The sequence below is a fragment of the Vicugna pacos genome, chromosome 6, assembly GCF_048564905.1.
Source record: "Vicugna pacos chromosome 6, VicPac4, whole genome shotgun sequence".
NCBI lineage: Eukaryota > Metazoa > Chordata > Mammalia > Artiodactyla > Camelidae > Vicugna > Vicugna pacos.
In genome coordinates, this window is record NC_132992.1 from 62,252,597 (window position 1) to 62,272,822 (window position 20,226).

Genomic DNA, 20,226 nt, shown 5'->3' on the forward strand with positions numbered 1-20,226 from the left:
TTTCTAAGAAGAGGATTTGTGGCCCAAAAGACTCTGGAATTCCGTCTTCAGTACCCTCCTTTCACAAGTGGATCTGCCTGAGCTGCAGCAGTCTATTGTCTCAGCCCAGCAGAAGTCCAGCAGTAGAACTGTGTGCAAAAAGCTTTAGAAAATTGTAACCAGAATAAAAGTATACAAAAGCGGTTATCTGAGTTGAGCAACTTAACATCTACTTTTTAGTTTGTTTAAACCACATTTCACGCGTTACCTCTATAAGCAGTAAGAATCAGGTGTGAACAATTCCGTACCTGTGTTTCATTCTTTCTAAGTCACAGATATACTATAAGAACTTCTCTGTTTACATTCTGTTTTATTTTATATCATTATAGTTAAATGTTTTAAATGATTACTTAAATTTTTTTTGTTTGCTTGTTTCTTTGCTAAGCGCCTTTCAACTTCACCCTTGAACAAGTCTAAAAAACACAAATTTAGAACATTCATCACCTTTGGAAAATCAGCATCTCTAACATGAATTGTTAAGACACCCTTTTACCCTGTGGTGCAGTATTTCTATAATAATATACACTACATTAATAGTTCAGTATTTATGGGGTTGATAAAATCAGCTTACAAGATGGTGGCCAGTCTCCAAGACGGAGGGAGTAGGGATATCCTTACAGAAGAGTTAATGATTACTATCTAAGTATAATGTTAAAAAAGGAGAGGTATAGTTGAGCGAAAATGCAATTCATGCACGAACCCCACAGCAATTAGTTCTCGATATCCCACACTGCTATCTGACAGAGGCAACAAAACAGTCCTTTAAATGGAGCACACACTGCCTGTTGGGGAAAATAACCTAACACTAAGTTACGGAAAAATATCCTATGGAAAGAGATCACAAAATGGCACTAACAGTTTAAAAGGTTGAATGCTTCCTTGGCATTAATTTATAGTTTTAACTTAACAGAACAGTGAGGAAATGACAGCTTCAATATACTCAGCCTGAGATCAGATTTGTCATGGCAACATTGGCAGGTTGGACCCTGATTCTTTAACTATTACATTGCCTTGGTTAACAGAAGTCATACTTTTTAAAATTATAGAATAGAGATTATAAACCAATGTGAAGTGTGCATGCAGTCAACTGCATAATATACAAGCAATATCTAGGTTCTTAATAATTATCTTCTTTGGCAGGCCAGAATCCAGCTGGACATGCAATATTTACATATCAAAATCCATAGTGTTCATCATATTGAAAGCAAGTGAAAATATATATATATATATATATATATGTATATACTGTATATACACACATATGTATATAGATGTATATACCGTTTTTAATATATTAACAAATATATATGTATATATGTATATTAAAAGTGAATTTCATCTTTGTCTGATTCAGGTGACTCAGGCCTTGAAACGCTAAAAATATCCTGACATGGTATTTGGGGAGGTACTTGGAGCGGCATTTGGGATTTGGGAGAAGAGGTCTGGGGCATGCTTTTTTCTGAGAGTATTTTTAAAATTTCTGCCACCTGCTTCTCCAGGGCAGTCATTCTGCAGCTGAGCAGCTGGATGTCCTCTTTGAGTTCGAGTTTGACTTCCTGCAGCGTGGTCTGTAAGGCTTGCTCGGGGATGGGATAAAAGGGGTGCTTGGCATCAGCCTGGATGGGGCTGTGCTCCAGCGGGCTTCGCGCCTCTCCAGCCTTATCCAAACGAAGGTCACTTTTTGTAATGCCACTGTCACAAGAGTCTGTTTTCCTCAGCGGGTTTTTGGTCACGCTGTTCTCTGAATCGCTGCCCTTGGGGTCCTCGGACAGCAGCCCCATCGACTCGGCTTTGGTGACGTTATTCCAGTCTTCCTTTTTCTCCTCATGGGCTCCCATGTTATTCTTGAGTCGCAGCCACCCTCTCCCGTTTCCATTCTTCATTCTTATGGGGCTGCTGACTTTGAGACATTTGGGGTCAGCACCGCCACTGGGCTTGAGCTCCATGGCATCGCGGTTGTTTTGCTTGAGGGACTCGCTGGTTTTCACGTAGGCCAGAGATGTCTGAATGGGTGTGATCTGTGACACGGTGACCACACTGGTACCGGTGATGGAGGCTCCGTTCTGCAAAGAGCGGCTCTCCACCTGCAGCTGGTTCCGCTCAGGGTCACTCTGTGTTGACCCCTGATTCCGCAGCTCTTTCTGCTGCTTGAACTTCTGGAAGAGCTTCCTGACCGGGTGGTCCACAGGGATGCTGAGGGTGACCTCATTCTTCTGCCTGAGGCGCTCCTCCTCTTCTTTCTTCACATCACTGATTTTGCGGAAAATGATCTGTGGAGGGGGAGAGAAGTTCAAAACGTGATTATAAAAACAGATGACCTTATAGTTGTGTGACAAGATTCCAGATGTACTTTGTTTCACAAAGGAAACCCCTGCAGAAGAGTAAGACTGTTTCCAAAGGGAAAAAATACTCCAGTGCCAGTTAACAGATACAATGTCCTTAACGTCCAATGCAGAAATGCTGACAAAGCCTGCTTAGTTTACTTGGTTCTACCCTGGTGTGTATCACAGGGGGTGTGTAGTAAAGAGACAACCGAATAGAGGTATTTACTTTCTTGTTGCTGTTCCCATTTCATAGAAAATATACAAATAGGTAAAGATATACATATGTGTTAGTATATGTACAGGTGTGTATACATACGTGTATAAGAAAACATATTTATCTCTTAAGCAAGGCATCACTATTCTTTATAAGATTTTCTTTTGAATCATATAACTATGATCCAAACCCATTTTTAATGTCATCCTCTGTTTAGTGGTCAAATAGTAAGAGTTCTGGGCTATAAAATCACTGAAAAGTTAGACAGTTTACCAACAGAGCACCTGGGTTTGGTGAGAGCAGGGATTAAATTTATTTACATGACTTCAGAGGGCAGAACAAGGATCTATACACAGAAGTCTCTGGAAGATAAATACCAAGTCAGCACACAAACTTCATTTCAAACTGCTACCTATTAACTGAATAAACTGCCTTGAAAAGTCATGAAACTCATACTACTAAAATATTCAGACCAAAGTAAGCTTGTTGTCTGTGTAATACTTTCACTGGGTAGGAAGCTGGACTTTTCAAATTCCAATATTCTTTAAAATTCAAATATAAAATTAAATACATAGTATATGGAGTGTTAGATGAGGATCCACAAATAAGTAAGCATCAATTTTACTAAAAATACATTTTGAAAATCGTATTGGGAAAAAGTTACAATTCCATCAAGATAAATAAGAAAGGTTGACTATGTAAGAAATGACCATTTTTTCGAGTTAGAATTGAATTTGGTAAGCATGAGATTTTTGCTCAGAGTCTCGTTAAGAACAAAATAACTGCAGATACTCAAAAGGGAGTTACATTAACGTGGTTTCAGAATCCAACAATTTTATGATGCTAGTAAAATTACTTACCTCCGTTACCCTTTCTCATTAAGTTGTTGGTTAGATTAGAAGTACAAACAAAGTACATGGTCCTGAGCACATAATAGACACTCAAAATATGTTTGTTGTCTCCCTTGAATTCTCATAAACACTTTTTGTTTGAAAGCATTTCCATCACCTCTTCAAGATTCAGCAGCTTCCAGGGAAAACATATACTCATTGATCTTATACTGGAGACCAATACTGACGGTAATCACTGTTTACACATGTCAGGGAGAAGCAATGCTCCATCGAAGAGCACACTTTCTAAATTGAGATTGATGCACTAAATATTACTTATCAAGTGGTAATAATTTGTATTTTAAAATAAATATTCTCTAAACTCAGCAACTGTCTATAAAGACGAGCATAGTTTTCCTTCTCCACTGGCACATGAAATTGGATCTTTTTAAAAATGTGCTACTAACCTCTAAGGCCGACATCAAAGCTCCAGCAGTTTAATTAGAAGTCTCTCGAAGTGTTGACATGTTTCTTATGCTTCCTAAGTAAACGAGGCTTGTGCTAAACCTTCAAGATATTAACACTCTTTGGGACCAGACAAATCCAAACATGGAAAAAACACAGATACTCTCTTCTTCTATCATCCCGTTTCATTAGAAAGCCACTTACTTGATTCCAGGAACCCACCTGAGGGGACTGATGTAAATGGCCGCACCCTCCTTCCCACTCAACTCTGACCTTGTTTGTTTTTTCAAAGGTAGCTACTTAGCCTTGGAAAGATACAGCCTTGAACAAACAACTGAACAAGCAAGTTGAAGCAAGTTGAACAAACAACCGAAGCTCTGTGCTTGCTGGACAAGTGGAGAATTAACAAATGCCTGTGAGTAGCATCAGGTTCAGATCTTTGATTCACAAATCAAACTGTAAAGAACTTGAATCAGAATCCTTCAGTTGTAATAGAATAATATCCAGTAAGAACTCATTTTCTAGCTGATGACAAAGCAAAGCTTTCTTAATGCAAGGAAAGAGAATATTGGCCCTGAAATTAAAAACAAAGAAACAAAACAAACAAAACAAAATGAAGAGCTGACTTTATCATATTTACAAGGTTTAAAGGCTAATAATCTACTGAGATGCCATACCTGGCTGGTCTATGTCTTACGTGAAAGCACGACAGCTTTTTGTTCTGTCTTAAGTTAGAGATGCATTATGTAACAAATAAGAAAATAAAGCAACAGGAATGCCTAATGTAAGTAACTCACTGTATTTCAAAAACATTAAATGTAACAAGCCTTCAAGCCTCCTCATAGTCTTGAAGATAACTTTATGACCCTAAACTCTAAATTTAATAACAATGTATTTTTGTTACTGAGACTACATTTCATCATAAAAAATAGCGTGAAAATTATTCTACATTACCATTACAAATATAAATATTCTCAAACAAAATATGCTGAATCTTTTCTTCTAAGAAGTGCTTTATAGCTTTAACTTTTTATTCAGGTATAATAAAATGGTTCAACTTAATACGGACTGGAAAGATTGATACCTTTTACTTATTAGTTAAGCCTTCAAAAATAGTGTATTTTTATTTTAGTCAAAAAGACCTACATGCTACTTTTTGGCAATTGAAAGAATCTTCAAACAGTAAAAATTTTCATAGTCCAATTGATTCTTATATTGGCAATGTGTCATACAGAAAGTAAAGCATTTTCTGCTAATTCAAGAATTCAATACATAAACTATATAGATTAATTCTACTTAATTATATAACACGGAAATGATGATGATTTCTCTCTCGAAGACAAAGATTAGAAAACAAAATCCCCCCAAAATCACTTTAGAAAATGTTAAAGGATCTGCGTGAAGTTGAAAGAAGATCAACTTATGTGAATTAAACTGTATAAAGGAAAAAAATACAGACCCATGATTATCAACCTGGTGTTAAAAGAAATCAGCTTTTAAAAATGCAACATTTGGTTTTTTCTCAGTGTTAATAATACAGAACCTCTTACACTTGATGCATTCTGGGTCAATCTTTTGCCCAATGGCAAATCAAATCGCTGATGAACACCAAAAAACTAAGGGCATAATTAAAAAAGAAAAATCATGAATCAGGCCATGAGCCTAGCCACACATTTATTGGTAGGATGCCCAATAGCCTGTGCTGTTTCTATCAGCAAAGAGGTTTATTTCACTTAAGCTTTTCTTCTCCTTGCTTCATTATGTACTGCGGAGCCCATGCTGGAAGGTTTAATTTATTTAAATGATAAAAGCTTCTTAAACTTAACAGGGAACATGGCCAACTGAGCTTTCCATTTCAGAAGTAGGACATTTGATCATAAAAGGGATATCAAAATTGAATAATTTGAATGTGTACTGAACTTTGAAATCCAATAAAGGCAAGGGGGAAAAAAAGGGTTAGAATAATTTATTTAATGACATGGATTTAGTGTTATGTAATTTGGAGGCTAGAGGTGCGTGCTCTGAAGCAGCCCATCACTTCCCAGATTTGCGAGCCTACAGAATTGACATGGAGTTTATAGCTTTATGTGATCAAGCAGCAGCTTGAGTTATCTGACTCTTTAGGATCTGGTTGGTTTGGTTCTTTGGTTCTTTTTACTGTTTCTATAAACTTAGTCACGAATTCTAACTCTAGTCCTTTCAAACCATTCCAAACTGAACTAATACAACAAAGCAGTGCTTATTAAACACCACCATGTTTATATCAGAGGTTATGAACTTCTCTTAACAAAGGCCACAGTGACAGACCTGTGGCAGAGGGCCAGTCAACAAATTTCGATGCATGCCTGAAGGGGAACAAGGAGGCATCACACTCTGTTGCCAGATATGGCTGCCTTGCTTCGTTTCAGCCGCTCAGATCTGCAGGCTCTTCAAGGGCAAGAGATGTGTTGTAGATCTAGTTTAGCCTCTTAGGTCCTAAATAAACTTCGAGGAATTAATAATTGATTAATGTAAAGAAAAAGGAAGGAAGGAAGGTGAGTAGAAAGGAAAAAGGAAGGAAGGAAGTGAGAAAGGAATATCTTTTGACTTTGTTAATGTATTGGGAGGTGCCTGATGTGAATAAGGGTGCAGATGCAGAATGTTCTAAAATTACTGATACAATTATCGAATTTACTAATGAAATGTTCTAGGCCCCATTTTTCTTTACCATGTAAGAAGATCATCCATCTTAATTCTCCAGGCTATCATAAATGTAAGTTTTTTTTTCCATAGGGATCAAAACATAGACTGTAAACTCCATTACTGACATTAGTATAACTCTGAAATACAGTTGTTCAATACATGTTTTTATTACTTAAGTTTTTTAATAAAAGAAGGAAATTGAAGTCTTCAAAATCAAGAATATAGCTATTCGAAGGCAAAGCTAGACAGCTAGAAAGCTAGATTCACTGTCTCAAATGCTGCAGTAACCCATGATTTGTCCTCCCTGCCTCAATTTCTAGCCTCATTTCCCTTCATACCATTCTTTGCTGTTACGTATCAAATATGAGAGTGTCCCAGGTTAAAAAAAAAATCACAGAGTAAAATCAAAGCTCTTTTATAAAGTCAGCAAGCCCGCAGTGGTTCGGTTCAACCTGCCTCACCCATCTGTTCTCCTCACTCTCACTTGGCCTTCCCACAACCAGCCACACTGAATTTCTCTGGAATCCAGAATCGATCTGTGATACTGTACATGTTGTTCTCTCTCCTCCTCCTCACCTGGTGGGGAGCCCCTACTTATTCTCTAATCCTCGGCTTAACTGTGCTCTTCTTCATGAGGCAGAACCAGCTCCACAATATGCAGGGCCAAATACAACCTAAAAATTCAGGGCCGCTAATAGCATGCTGAATGGTAAAATACTGAAAGGTCTCCCCTGAGTTCAGGAAAGAGACAAGCATGTACCATCTTGCCACTTCTATTCATCACTGTGCTGAACGTCTAGCCAGGAAAATTATCAAGAAAATGAAATAAAATACATCCAGAATGAAATGGAAGAATTAAAAGTAACTGCATTTGGAGAGGACATGATTAGGTATATAGAAAATCCTAAGGAATCCACACATACACTTGTGCACAAAAATCCCTCAAAAAAAAATTACTATTAGAGCTAATAAAGAAGTTCAGCAAGAATGCAGGATATGGAATCAATATAAAAATCAGTTGTATTTCTATACACTATTAATGAGCCATCTGAAAATAAAACTGAGGAAATAATGTCATTAGCAGTCATATCAAAGAGAATAGAATACTTCGGAAAAAACTTAACAAGAGAAGTGCAGGACTTCTACACAAAACTACAAAATACTGCTCAAATAAATTAAAGAAGACCTAAACAAAACAGAAAGACATTTCATATTTGTGGATTGGAAGACTTAATAGTGTTAACATGACAGCATTCCTCAAATTGACTTGTAGATTTAATTCAATTCCTATCAAAATTCAATTTTCAGCAATTGACAAGTGGACCCTAAAATTCAAGTGGAAATGCAAGGGACGTAGAATAGCCAAAACAACATTAAAAAAATAAGGATGTAACTGGAGGATTCCTACTTCCCAGTTTTAAAACTTATTATAAAGCTATAGTAATCAAGACACTGTGGTACTGGCGTAACAACAGACACATACAGCAATGGAATCACCCTACGAGTCCAAAAATAAACCCCAGCATTTAGGGTCAATCTGCTTGATGACAAGGGTGCCAAGGGAATTCAGTGAGGAAAGATGGAGCTTTTCAACAAATGGCGCTAGAACAGCAGCATGTTCACAAATATAAACACGTGTGAGGCCCTGCGCCCCAGCAGCGGGGTAAGCTCCTCTCTCAGCCTGTCTGGGATGAGCTCTCCCATCCATTCCTCTCTGTGCTCCTGAGTCCATCTCTTTGGAGGTTCTTCTTTGTCCATATTTCTCCATAGTTCAAACCTAATATGGGGATTGGAGAATTTGTCCTGTTTCAGGGCTGCAGAGCTTCCTTGGCTTCTTGTTTGTGCAAATTTGGGGGCTTAAGATTTGGGTTTGGGCTCACATACCGAAGTCATTTTTTAAGGCCAAGTTTATGGTTTCTTTGGCAATACAATTCTCTAAAAAAAAAAAGAATTCAGTAAGTTTCTGATCTGTTGATAGTCAATTCCATGCTCCTACAACCGCAAAAAAAAAAAAAAATTCTTCCCTAGATATAATTCTCAAGCCTGGTTTCATCCTTTGCTTTCTTGGCACCTTGCCTCTCGGTCTCTGTCTCTTTCTCTCCAGGATGGAAGCAAAACTGAGGGCATCAGGCTTCGTGGGAGGTCACATATATCATCTGATCTTTGCCACAAAACTCAGCCTCAATAGATTTTTTTTTTTGGTACAATGACTTTTCAGTCTTATTTCCACTTTTCCTGCTCTCAATTTCTTTCCATATTTGCTTACGGGCCAGCCGAATCTTGCCTGTGATCACCTCTTTCTTCTCATGCCTTGCTAAATGTAACTAGACACAACCCCCAACTCACTACTAATATTCTGCTTTCCAATCTGTTCCAAAAGAGCTACAGCATTGGAAGGCAATCTCAGGTAGCCCACTTTACCAGGTTTTGTCACTGGAAAACATCTGTCTCCATCTTTTCAAGTGTCAAATACCAATGTCCTTACTTATTTTCATTCCTGCTAAGTTAATGCCACATTTTTAGAATTAATTGTCAGGATCTCACTGTTGGTATCAATTTATGCCAATGCCCAGTGGAATGGCAATTGCCATCTATTAGTTAGCATTTGAAAATTCAGAAGAACAAAATTATTTTATTTCTAAGTTCTTAGCATAGAACTGTAGCACACTCAAGTTCAAAGGAAAAAAAATGATAAAGAAAAACCATCACCATTATGCTCTGCTGTGAATATAGAATCAGCCCCTACTATTTATTGCCCGAGACCCACAAGTGAGCCATTAGACCACACTGTTTTGAGGACAAAATTATTCTGGTCACAGTAGTGACTGTAGTGACTGATCCCGTATGTTTTCACCTTGGAATTACTGCAATAAAAATACCAGGTTTAGGGGAATTGTACCAAGTTATTCCCCATGGATTATTTGCTCATTTTAATTTCACAATAATCCATTTTACAGATTAAAAAATGAGGCTTCAAGAGATTTAAAACTCTTCTCCAAGTCTATACAGCTAATGAGTGACAAAGCAGGGTTTCCAACCCGGTTCTATTGGACTCAAAAACAAGACAACTTTGACTTAAGAATGCCTGATCTAAATTTAGGAGAACTACAAAGGATCCAAAGGATTGAAGGCCTGGAGAGAAGGAAATTCAATGATAAAAGGGGCGGAAGCACTTTTATAACAGCGTATACCAAAACTCATGACTCTAGGCTGGAAGTTTAACACACAGAAGGAGATGCATTCATGGGAACGTGTAATGGGACTCTTCAGTACGTAATTAGAAAATAACATTGTTTAGCATTTGTCATATGTGATGCATTTTTTAACACACTTTAGCAAATGTTACCTCATCTCCCCTCCACCGTTCACAACTCTAAATATCAGGCAGGGCAATTATCATTCCCTATTTAACAGAAGAAGGTCAGAGAAGTTATGTGACTTGCCTAAACTCATGCAGCTAGTAAACGGCCAAGCTGAGACTGAGATCTATCTCCTAACGCCAACTCCAGTGTTCCTGCCACTCTTCCATGCTGACGTTCCTAATGCTATGCATAGTTCTGTTTTGTAGTTCACAGTGCACTCTCAGCTATATTACCCTGCTAGATCTCATTTGATACGATTCCTTTGTCTCCAGGAACACATCTAATACGTGGCTTTAGCTTTTGCCTTGTAAGATAATTACTGTGCCTCAGGGAGAAAATTACTGAGCAAAGGCAGTTATAATACCTTAAGAAATATTTTCATAATGAAAGAAAATTTCTATGGCTTTTGTCTGGAAAAGCAGCTCTACTACTTTTGTTTAAATATGTGTTACTTTCTGCATTTGATTTCTAAAAGAAGGATGCAGCTTTCAGTTAATAACACACACATAAACTCTTCACTTTGGGGAAATACAGATTAAATAGGTAAATGATTACCTCTATTGGAGTATAACTTTCTAGAAAGATTTACAAATGTGTTTCTAGTCTAGACGATATATTACTGTTTCAATCTTTTACAGTTGGACTCAAATTTACATAAAATAAAATTATTCTTGGGTATTTCTTTGTTTTGTGGAATTTGGCTGCTGAAACTCAGGAGAGTCAAGTGATTAGCTCGGATAGAGGGCCAATCATTCACAGCTGAATTCAGAACTCACTTTTTCTGGTTTCTAAGTCCACTCTTCATTTCCCCTATTGGCATCTCTTATTTCTAGATTAAGACTGTGCTGCAAAAAAATTTTTTTAAACAATATCTCTGAGAGTCAGGAGGCAAGGGTTCGTGTACTACCTCTGATACTGTTTACCTGTACAAACTTGACCAAGACAGTAAGCCCTTCTAAACATCAGATGCGCTTAAAGATCTATTTAAAGTAAAGAATTCTCTATTTTATCAGAATGATGTAGCCATTCCACGTCAAACAGACATCAATTGCTTATGTTAAATCTAACGCATGGCATGAGTATGTTACATGTTCACCCATGTGAATCTAGAATGGAATCGATATAAAGTATTTGCTGATTGCAAAACAACCAAATTCTGGTGTAGAAATCTCTCCTCTTTCATTTACCCCTTGGATTTCTGAACTTCCCATAAATGCAAAATTAGATACACAGGGGATTTGAAGAATTTGTTCAATACATTGAGATAATGCAAAGGAGACAGTCTTTCTCTGCCTTTCACAGAGAGTAGTGTACCATAAACATACACTGTTTTATGTTTCATTTAGTCAAAGGCTACTAGGAACAGAATTGGTGATTAATCCCCCTTCCAACTTGAAAACTTCCTTTGCAGGAGACTTATGTTTAGGGGGTCTAGTGGAAAGAGAAATGATGGAGTCATTTGGAGACTGGAGTTCCAGTCCTAGCCAGGCATCTAATTAGCTATGTGACCTTGTGCGCAAGTCCCATAATCTTTCTGGGCTTTGTTTTTTTATTTAAACAGTGGTGACAGTGCTGGACTTTGTTCTTTTCAGCTTTATCTTCAAATATACGAAATAAAAGATCACTACCTGATGGTAAAACAAACAAACCACTTTGAAATAAGACAAAGCTTCGTCCTCTGATGATTCAAACCTGTGCTGCCCTTCTCTTTTCTCCCTCTTCCCACACACTTGCATCAGCAGACTCCTTGTGTGATACCTTGAAGCAACTGAGAACTACGAGTAGACCTGAGCAGACAGACCCACTCCGTGCAGCACTGGCCTTCGCACCCCAGCAAGGGAAACTCTAGGGCAGAGTGGCCTCCCCTCCGCACCTTTCCCTTCAGCAAAGCACCAGCCCTCAAGGCTGCTGCCAACTTGCATTCACACCCTTCGGGGACGCTGGCTGAGCCTACTTTCTGACAGAGGCCTCCTGGTGAGACAGATCTGGGCTCTATGCCAGAAAAGGCACAAAGAAACTAGAATGGCGTCTGGCCCTCATGCCCGAGTGAAGCTTAACTGTGAAGCCAGACTGTCCCAAGAAAACGCACCATCAGAAGACTTTTCATGGTTCTGAAATTACTCTCCTAGTGGACTGTGTTGCTGTTAGTCTTTGTTTCAGTGGCTAAGTCCGGCTTATTATCTCACTGGCATTTAGTAGACTCCACAGTTGATCTTTCACCAAACAAATTTCAGGTTCTCTGTATCTCATGTATTATGTAAGAAAATGACAAGTAATTGGGAACTCTGTCTATAGCACGAAAATAAACACCTGGTGGCTTGATTCTAAAAACAAAAACAAAACAAAACAAAACAACAATAACAACAAGAAAAAAAACCTCTTTAAATTATTCCTAACATAACTTTTTGCTAAGAGATAGCACACTTGCCCCATTCTCGAAGTGTCAAAATTCCTTGCATCAAACCCTGCCCTGAGGAGGCTGCTGCGGCCCTCAGAAACAATTAACAGACCTAGGATTCATGCATGTGCTGCTTTTATTTGTGTTATGATTCTGCTTCTTCCGGAGGCAACTGCTCACATGCTGTGTTGAGAGAAGATGAGAATTTGCTGCTAATTGCCAAGGCTTGTGCTTCTAAACATTGCGGGCCAGTAATTGAATCGCAGTGTCTAGAGTTGGGTATTAGCTAATAACTTTGTCCCTACAGTGCTGAACTGTAATTAGTTATTCTAGTCAAAGAGGAGTATGAAAAGTTACATGGCTGTTTTTTCAGTGCTGCAATTGTCAGGAGTTGGAACCTACAGTTTTAAAAAGAATAGAGCTGTTTGTTGATTGAATGATTGAGATATGCCAGTACACTGGCCCACCAACATATATGCCTATTAATACACAGAGAAGTCAGCAGAGGCCCATGGAAGTCTGAGCTGTCATCATTGGAAAGACTGGTTAAAGAGATCTCTACATTACCAGGGTACAAACTGTGAAAAATTATCTATAAGTATTAGAGAGCATTAGAATATATGATAACTCCACTTGAAGCTTCCTATATAAATATATTTATATATTGGTACCAAATCTAATATTTGTTAATTAAAGTGTGATTTATTCTGTTTGGAAGAGATACTTCCAAACAGTCAACACAGATCTCTCACTATTATATTCTGTTTATTATTAGCTGGTTGTGCTATCCTTTGGTGGAAGACCCTCATATTCCATATATTATTGAGATTGGACATACCATCTCCTACTAACATAGGTAATGTAATGTAGGTAACCTGAGAAGAGTCTGTGCCCTGATTTCTTAGAAAGCACAGATTATATAGCCCAGTTGATACTTCAAAGAGTTTTGGATGTGAGTGAAAGATAACCTCTGAGAAGAAAACAGAGTATTTTTAGTTGAGGATCACATGGTATAAAAGGGGAAATTATGAGAGACCACAGTTGATTGAAGATGTAAGAGTGGAAGGAGAGGGTATACGAAAGTTTATATATTGAGGGTCAGCTGAGTTCTAGGCACATACTATACACAGAGAATACAAAAATAAGTGACTTGAATAAATGCAGGGATATATCATGTGTATGATTTGGAACACTAACTATTGTTAAGATGGAAGAAATTCTTCCCTTGATTCACAGATTTATTATAATCCAAATCAAAGTCTTTAGCAGGAGATATTGAGGAAATTAATAAGCTAATCCTACAACTTATATGGAAATGTAAAATGCACACAATAGCCAGAGCAATATTAATTGAAAGGAAATATACTAGATAACTTATACTGCCCATATTTTCCTATTAAAAACTATAGTAATTAAGAGAGTGTGGTACAGCACATATCTTATTCCGTTCAGGCCTCCGTAATAGCATATCATAGACTAGGTGGCTTATAGACATCAGAAATTTATTTCTCACAGTTCTGAAGGCTGGGAAGTCCAAGATCAAGATGTTGGCAGATTTGGTATCTGGTGAGGGCCCACTTCCTGGTTCATAAGGTTTTTCTTTTCACTGAAGAGGGAAGGAAGCTCTCTGGGGCCTCTTTACGAGGGCTCTTATCCCATTCACAGGGGCTCCACCCACATGACTTAATGACTTTCCAAAGGCCTCTCTTTCAAATACCATCATATTGGGGATTAAGTTTCAACATATTAACTTTGAGGGAACACAATTATTCAGTCTATAGCAGCACATGAATAGACAAATGAGCAAATGAAGAGAATAGACTCATACATATTTGGAAACTAAATTATGATGAAGGTAATAGTGCAGTATGCTGGGGAAAATGATCTTTTCAATATGGGTATATGATAGACTGAATATCTGAAAAATATATATCTTTCCCTTTATTTCACATTATACACAAAAATCAACTCAAAATAGACTGCAGATTCAAATGAGGAGAGCAAAAACCATAAAGCTATTAAAATAAAATAGAGGAGGAAATCTTTAATACCTTGGGATAAGAAAAGATTTCCTAAACTGGAAACAAAAAGTAGGAATTATAAAGGGCAAAAAAGAATAAGTGAAACTAACTATATTAACATTAAAGCTTTTTGTTCTTTGAGAAATACCATAAAGAGAATCAAAAGACAGAATGAAAGGAGACAAATTCAACACTTATACCCAATACATGACTCATATGCAGAATATATAAAGAATTGTAACAAATCATTAAGAATAAAGACTGACAACTCCAATAGAAAAATGAGCATTTTATCAAAAAAGTTACATAAGTGGCTATAAATTATACGGAACAGTGCTCATCTTAAACAGGCATCAAAGCAATGCAATTTAAAACTATAAATTACACACTCACCAGAATGGCTAAAATGAGAAAGAAAATAACAAGTGTTGGTGAGGATGCAGCAAAACTGAATTCTCATAAACTCCTGTTAGGTGTACAAATTCATACAATCATTTGTAAAAATTGCTTGATGATTGTCAACTAAAGCTAAAGATAAACATACTCTAGACTCAGAAATTCCACTCCTAAGTATACCTCCTCCAAAAAGAAGTGTATAAATGCAAATAAAAAGGCATGCACAAGGATGGTCACAGCAGTACAGTTCATGGTCCCAACTGGAAGCCCAAATGTCCATCAAGACTAAAATTGATAAGTTCAAGTATATCCATTTAGTAGAAAACTCTACAATGAATAGTAATGAGCCACAACTATAGGCAACATGAATGACTTCTACAAAACAATACTGAGTAAAAGAAGCCAGATACAAATGAGTACATGAGGTGTAATTCCACTTATATAACTCTAAAAATCCTAAAGACTTGAAACTAATCTAAAGCGTTAAAAGTCAGAAATCTTGAGATTTAATTTGAAAAGTTACAATTGATACCACAGAAACAGATATCATAAGAAATTACTATGAACAACTATGTCAATAAAGTGGACAATCTAGAAAAAATGGACAAGTTCTTAGAAAAGTACAATCTCCCAAGACTGAACCTGGAAGAAATAGAAAATATTAATAGACCAATTATCAGTAATGAAATTGAATCAGAAATTTAAAAACTCCCAACAAATAAAAGTTCAGGACCAGATGGGTTCACAAGTGAATTCTACAAAACATTTAGAGAAGAGTTGACACCTATCCTTCTCAAACCATTCCAAAAAATTGCAGAGGAAGAAAAGCTTCAGAACTCATGCTATGAGGTCAGTATCACCCTGATACCAAAACCAAAGATATCACAAAAAAAGAAAACTATAGGCCAGTTATCACTGATGAACACAGATGCAAAAATCCACAACAAAATATTAGCAAATTAATCCAATAATACATCAAAAGGATCATACACTATGATCAAGTGGGATTTATCAGAGGGATGCAAGGATTTTTTAAATATCTGCTGAGCAATGAATGTGACATGCCACATTAACAAACTGAAGGATAAAAAACACAAGATCATCTCAAGAGATGCAGATAAAGCTTCTGATAAAGTTCAACATTCATTTACGAAAAAAAAAATCTCCAGAAAGTGGGCATAGGGCTCCACAACGTACCTTAACATAATAAAGACTATCTATGACAAACCCACAGCTAACATCATACTCAATGGTGAAAAACCAACGGCATTTTGTCTAATCAGGAACAAGACAAGGATGTCCACTCCTGCCATTTTTATTCAATATAGTATTGGAAGTTCTAGCCACAGTAATCAGACAAGAAAGAGAAATAAAGGAATCCAAATTGGAAAGAAGTAAAACTGTCACTGTTTGCAGATGACATGATAGTATACATACAAAAATAATATACATAGAAAATCCTAAATTTGCCACCAGAAAACTACTAGAGCTGACCAATGAATTCAGTAAAGTTGCAGGATACAAAATTAATGCACATAAATCTGTTGCAACAAACTATCAGAAAGAGAAATTAATGAAACAATCCCATTTACCATAGCATCAGAAAAAATAAAATACCTAGAAATAAACTTACCTAAAGAGGTAAAAGACCTATACTTGGCAAATTATAAGACATTGATGAAAGAAATTGAAATAATACGAACAGATAGAAAGATATATTAAGTTCTTGGATTGGAAGAATTAATAATTGACAATCTACAGACTCAATGCAATCCCTATCAAAGTATCAATGGTATTTTTCACAGAACTATAACAAACAATTTTAAAATACGTATGGAAACACGAAAGACCCTGAATAGCTGGAACAATCTTGAGAAAGAATAGTAGAGCTGGAGAAATCATGCTCCCTGACCTCAGACTATACTACAAAGCCACAATAATCAAGACAGTATGGTACTGGTACAAAAACAGACACACAGATCAATGAAACAGGATAGACAGCCCAGAAATAAACCCATGCACTTACAGTCAATTAACCTATGACAAAGGAGGCAAGAATATAAAATGGTGAAAAGACAGTCTTTTCTATAAGTGGTGCTGGGAAAACTGGACAGCTACATGTAAAAGAATGAATTTAGAACATTCTCTAATACCATATACAAAAATGAACTCAAAATCGATTAAAGAACTGGATACTATAAAACTCCTAGAAGAAAACACAGGCAGCAAGCTCTTTTACATAAATCACAGCAATAATTTTTTTGGATCTGTCTCCTAAAGCAAAGGGAATAAAAGCAAAAATAAACAAATGGGACCTAATTAAAGTTAAAAGCTTTTGAATAGCAAAGGAAATCATAAATAAAACAAAAAGACAACTTACTAAACGGGAGAAGATACTTGCAAATGATATGACTGATAAGGGGTTAATAGCCAACATATATAAACAGCTCATACAACTCAACACCAAAAAAAAAAAACTGGTTAAAAATAGGCAGAAGAACTAAATACACATTTTATTAAAGAGGCAAGGCAGATGGCCAACAGGCACATAAAAGATACTCAACGTTGCTAATCATCAGGGAAATGAAAACTAAAACTACATTGAGATATCTCCTCACACCTGTCAGAATGGCTATCATCAAAAAGACTAGAAATAACAAATGTTGGTAAGGCTGTGGAGTAAAAGGAACCCTTGTGCACTGTTGATGGGAATGTAAGTTTGTGCAGCCACGGTGGAAAACCATGTGGATGTTTCTTAAAAAAACTAAAAATAGAACTGCAATATGACCCAGCAATTCCACTTCTGGTATACATCCAAAACACCCCAAAAACACTAATTTGAAAAGATACATGCACCCCCATGCTCATAGCAGCATTATTTACAATGGGAAGACTGGAAGTAACCTAAGTGTCCATCAACAGATGAATGGATAAAGATGTCATCTGTGTGTGTGTGTGTGTGTGTGTGTGTGTGTGTGTATACACATACACATACATACATATATATTACATATAATGGAATACTATTTAGCCATAAGAAGAATGAAATTTTGCCACCTGCAGCAACATGGATGGATTGGAGAGAATTATGCCAAGTGAAGTAAGTCAGACAGAAAAAGACAAATACTGTATGATATCACTTATATGTAGAATCTAGAAAATACAACAAACTAGTGAATAATGCAAAAAAGAAGCAGACTCATAGATATACAGCACAAGTTAGTGGTTACCAGTGGGGAGAAGGTAGAGAGGAGGGGCAATATAAGGGTAGGGGGAAAAAAAGGGTTATTATGGGACTATATGAAACCATGTGTGTGAAACTCTTAAAAATTGTAAAGTACTGTAGAATTTAAAGAACATTTCATTCAAATAAATGAATTAAGTATTAAAAATCAGGAGAGTAGTTAAATCTTGGGTGGGGTTGTCATGAATACAATAGACCAAGAAATGTTCTGACATGTTTCATACTCTTTTTCTCAGGCTATGTGTTGGTTACGTGAATGTGTCCAGTTTGTAAAAATCTAGTAAGCCATACACTTAAGGTTTATACATCTATACATTTTTCTATATATGAGTTATTTATTAATTAAAAGTTTACTTGAGTAATAAATAAGAGCTTTGTCCCATCCCCAGGGATTCTCAGTGTAGTAGGAGTAGACGCTTTCATTAGCATGTTACTACAATGCAGTGGGTATCTTATAATTCATCAAAGATTGATAGGAGTCCTTATCATGTGTGTGATAGGCTGGCAGGTGGTGATGATACAATGATGAATAAAATAACCTGGGATGAATCTTGGGAGAAAGGAATGACTAATGATAGTCAATTCTGTGAAGTCACTAATATTGCTTGGTGTGGGGATTTGGGGAAAGCTTCACAAACTTTTGAGGAGGGTCCTGAATCATGAGTAGGAATTCACCAAAGGTATAAGGGATGGAAGGAAGCGTAGGCAGAGAGGCATGGCTGGTAGAACAGTACAGAAGATGAAGATAGTGGTGCATTTCAAGAACACTGGTTCTGTTCCATTGGTCTATATGTCTATTTTTGTACCAATACCATGCTGTCTTGATTACTGTAGCTATATAGATATTGTTTGAAGTCTGGGAGAGTTTTCCTTCCAGCCTCTTTCTTTCTCTTCAGTAATGCTTTGGCAATTCTAGGTCTTTGCTGGTTCTATATAAATTTTACTATGATTTGTTCTAGTTCTGTGAAATATGTCCTGGGTAATTGGATAGGGATTGCATTAAATCTGTAGATTGCCTTGGGCAGTGTGACCATTTTAACAATATTGATTCTTCCAATCCAAGAGCATGGGATATCTTTCCATTTTTTAAAGTCTTCTTTAATTTCCTTCATCAATGGTTTATAGTTTTCTGTGTATAATTCTTTCACCTCCTTGGTTAGATTTATTCCTAGGTATTTTATTACTTTGGGTGCTATTTTAAAGGGGATTGTTTCTTTACTTTCTTTTTCTGTTGATTTATCGTTAGTGTAAAGAAATGCAACTGATTTTTGAACGTTAATCTTGTAACCTGCTACCTTGCTGAATTCTTTGATCAGCTCTAGTAGTTTTTGTGTGGACCTTTTAGGGTTTTCTGTATATAGTAACATGTCGATTAGTACAAAAACAGACATCTAGACCAATGGAACAGAATAGAGAGCCCAGAAATGAACCCACAAACTTTTGGTCAACTAATCTTTGACAAAGGAGGCAAGAATATACAGTGGAATAAAGACAGTCTCTTCAGCAAATGGTGTTGGGAAAACTGGACAGCAGCATGTAAATCAGCAAAGCTAGAACACTCCCTCATGCCATACACAAAAATAAACTCAAAATGGATCAAAGACTTAAACATAAGACAAGATACAATAAACTTCCTAAAAGAAAATATAGGCAAAACATTATCTGACACATCTCAAAAATGTTCTCCTAGAACAGTCTAGCCAAGCAATAGAAATAAAAGCAAGAATAAACAAATGGGACCTAATGAAACTTACAAGCTTCTGCACAGCAAAGGAAACCATAAGTAAAGCAAAAAGACAACCTACGGAATGGAAGAAACTTTTTGCAAATGAAATCAACAAAGGCTTGATCTCTAGAATACATAAGCAGCTCATATGACTTAGAAAGAAAAAACCAAAAAACCCAATCCAAAAATGGGCAGAAGACCTAAACAAGCAATTCTCCAAAGAAGAAATGCAAATGATCAATAGGCACATGAAAAAAATGTTCAATATCACTAATTATCAGAGAAATGCAAATCAAAACTACAATGAGGTATCACCTCACACCAGTCAGAATGGCCATCATTCAAAAATCCACAAATGACAAATGCTGGAGAGGCTGTGGAGAAAAGGGAACCCTCCTACACTGCTGGTGGGAATGCAGTTTAGTGCAGCCACTGTGGAAAACAGTATGGAGATTCCTCAAAAGACTAGGAATAGACTTACCATATGACCCAGGAATCCCGCTCCTGGGCATATATCCAGAATGA

General features: G+C 36.8%; 1 protein-coding gene across 7 annotated transcripts in view; it reads right to left on the reverse strand.

Annotated features, from left to right (window-relative positions):
- Positions 1-409: 409 nt before the first annotated feature.
- KCNH5 (potassium voltage-gated channel subfamily H member 5) overlaps positions 410-20,226 on the reverse strand; it is a 333,981-nt gene continuing 314,164 nt past the window's right edge. For all 7 annotated transcript variants that reach the window (XM_072963183.1, XM_072963182.1, XM_072963181.1 and 4 more), the window contains one exon: positions 410-2,309. In XM_072963183.1, the coding sequence (XP_072819284.1) occupies positions 1,362-2,309 (948 nt within the window). In that variant the 3' untranslated portion in view covers positions 410-1,361. The remainder of the gene's footprint in view (positions 2,310-20,226) is intronic.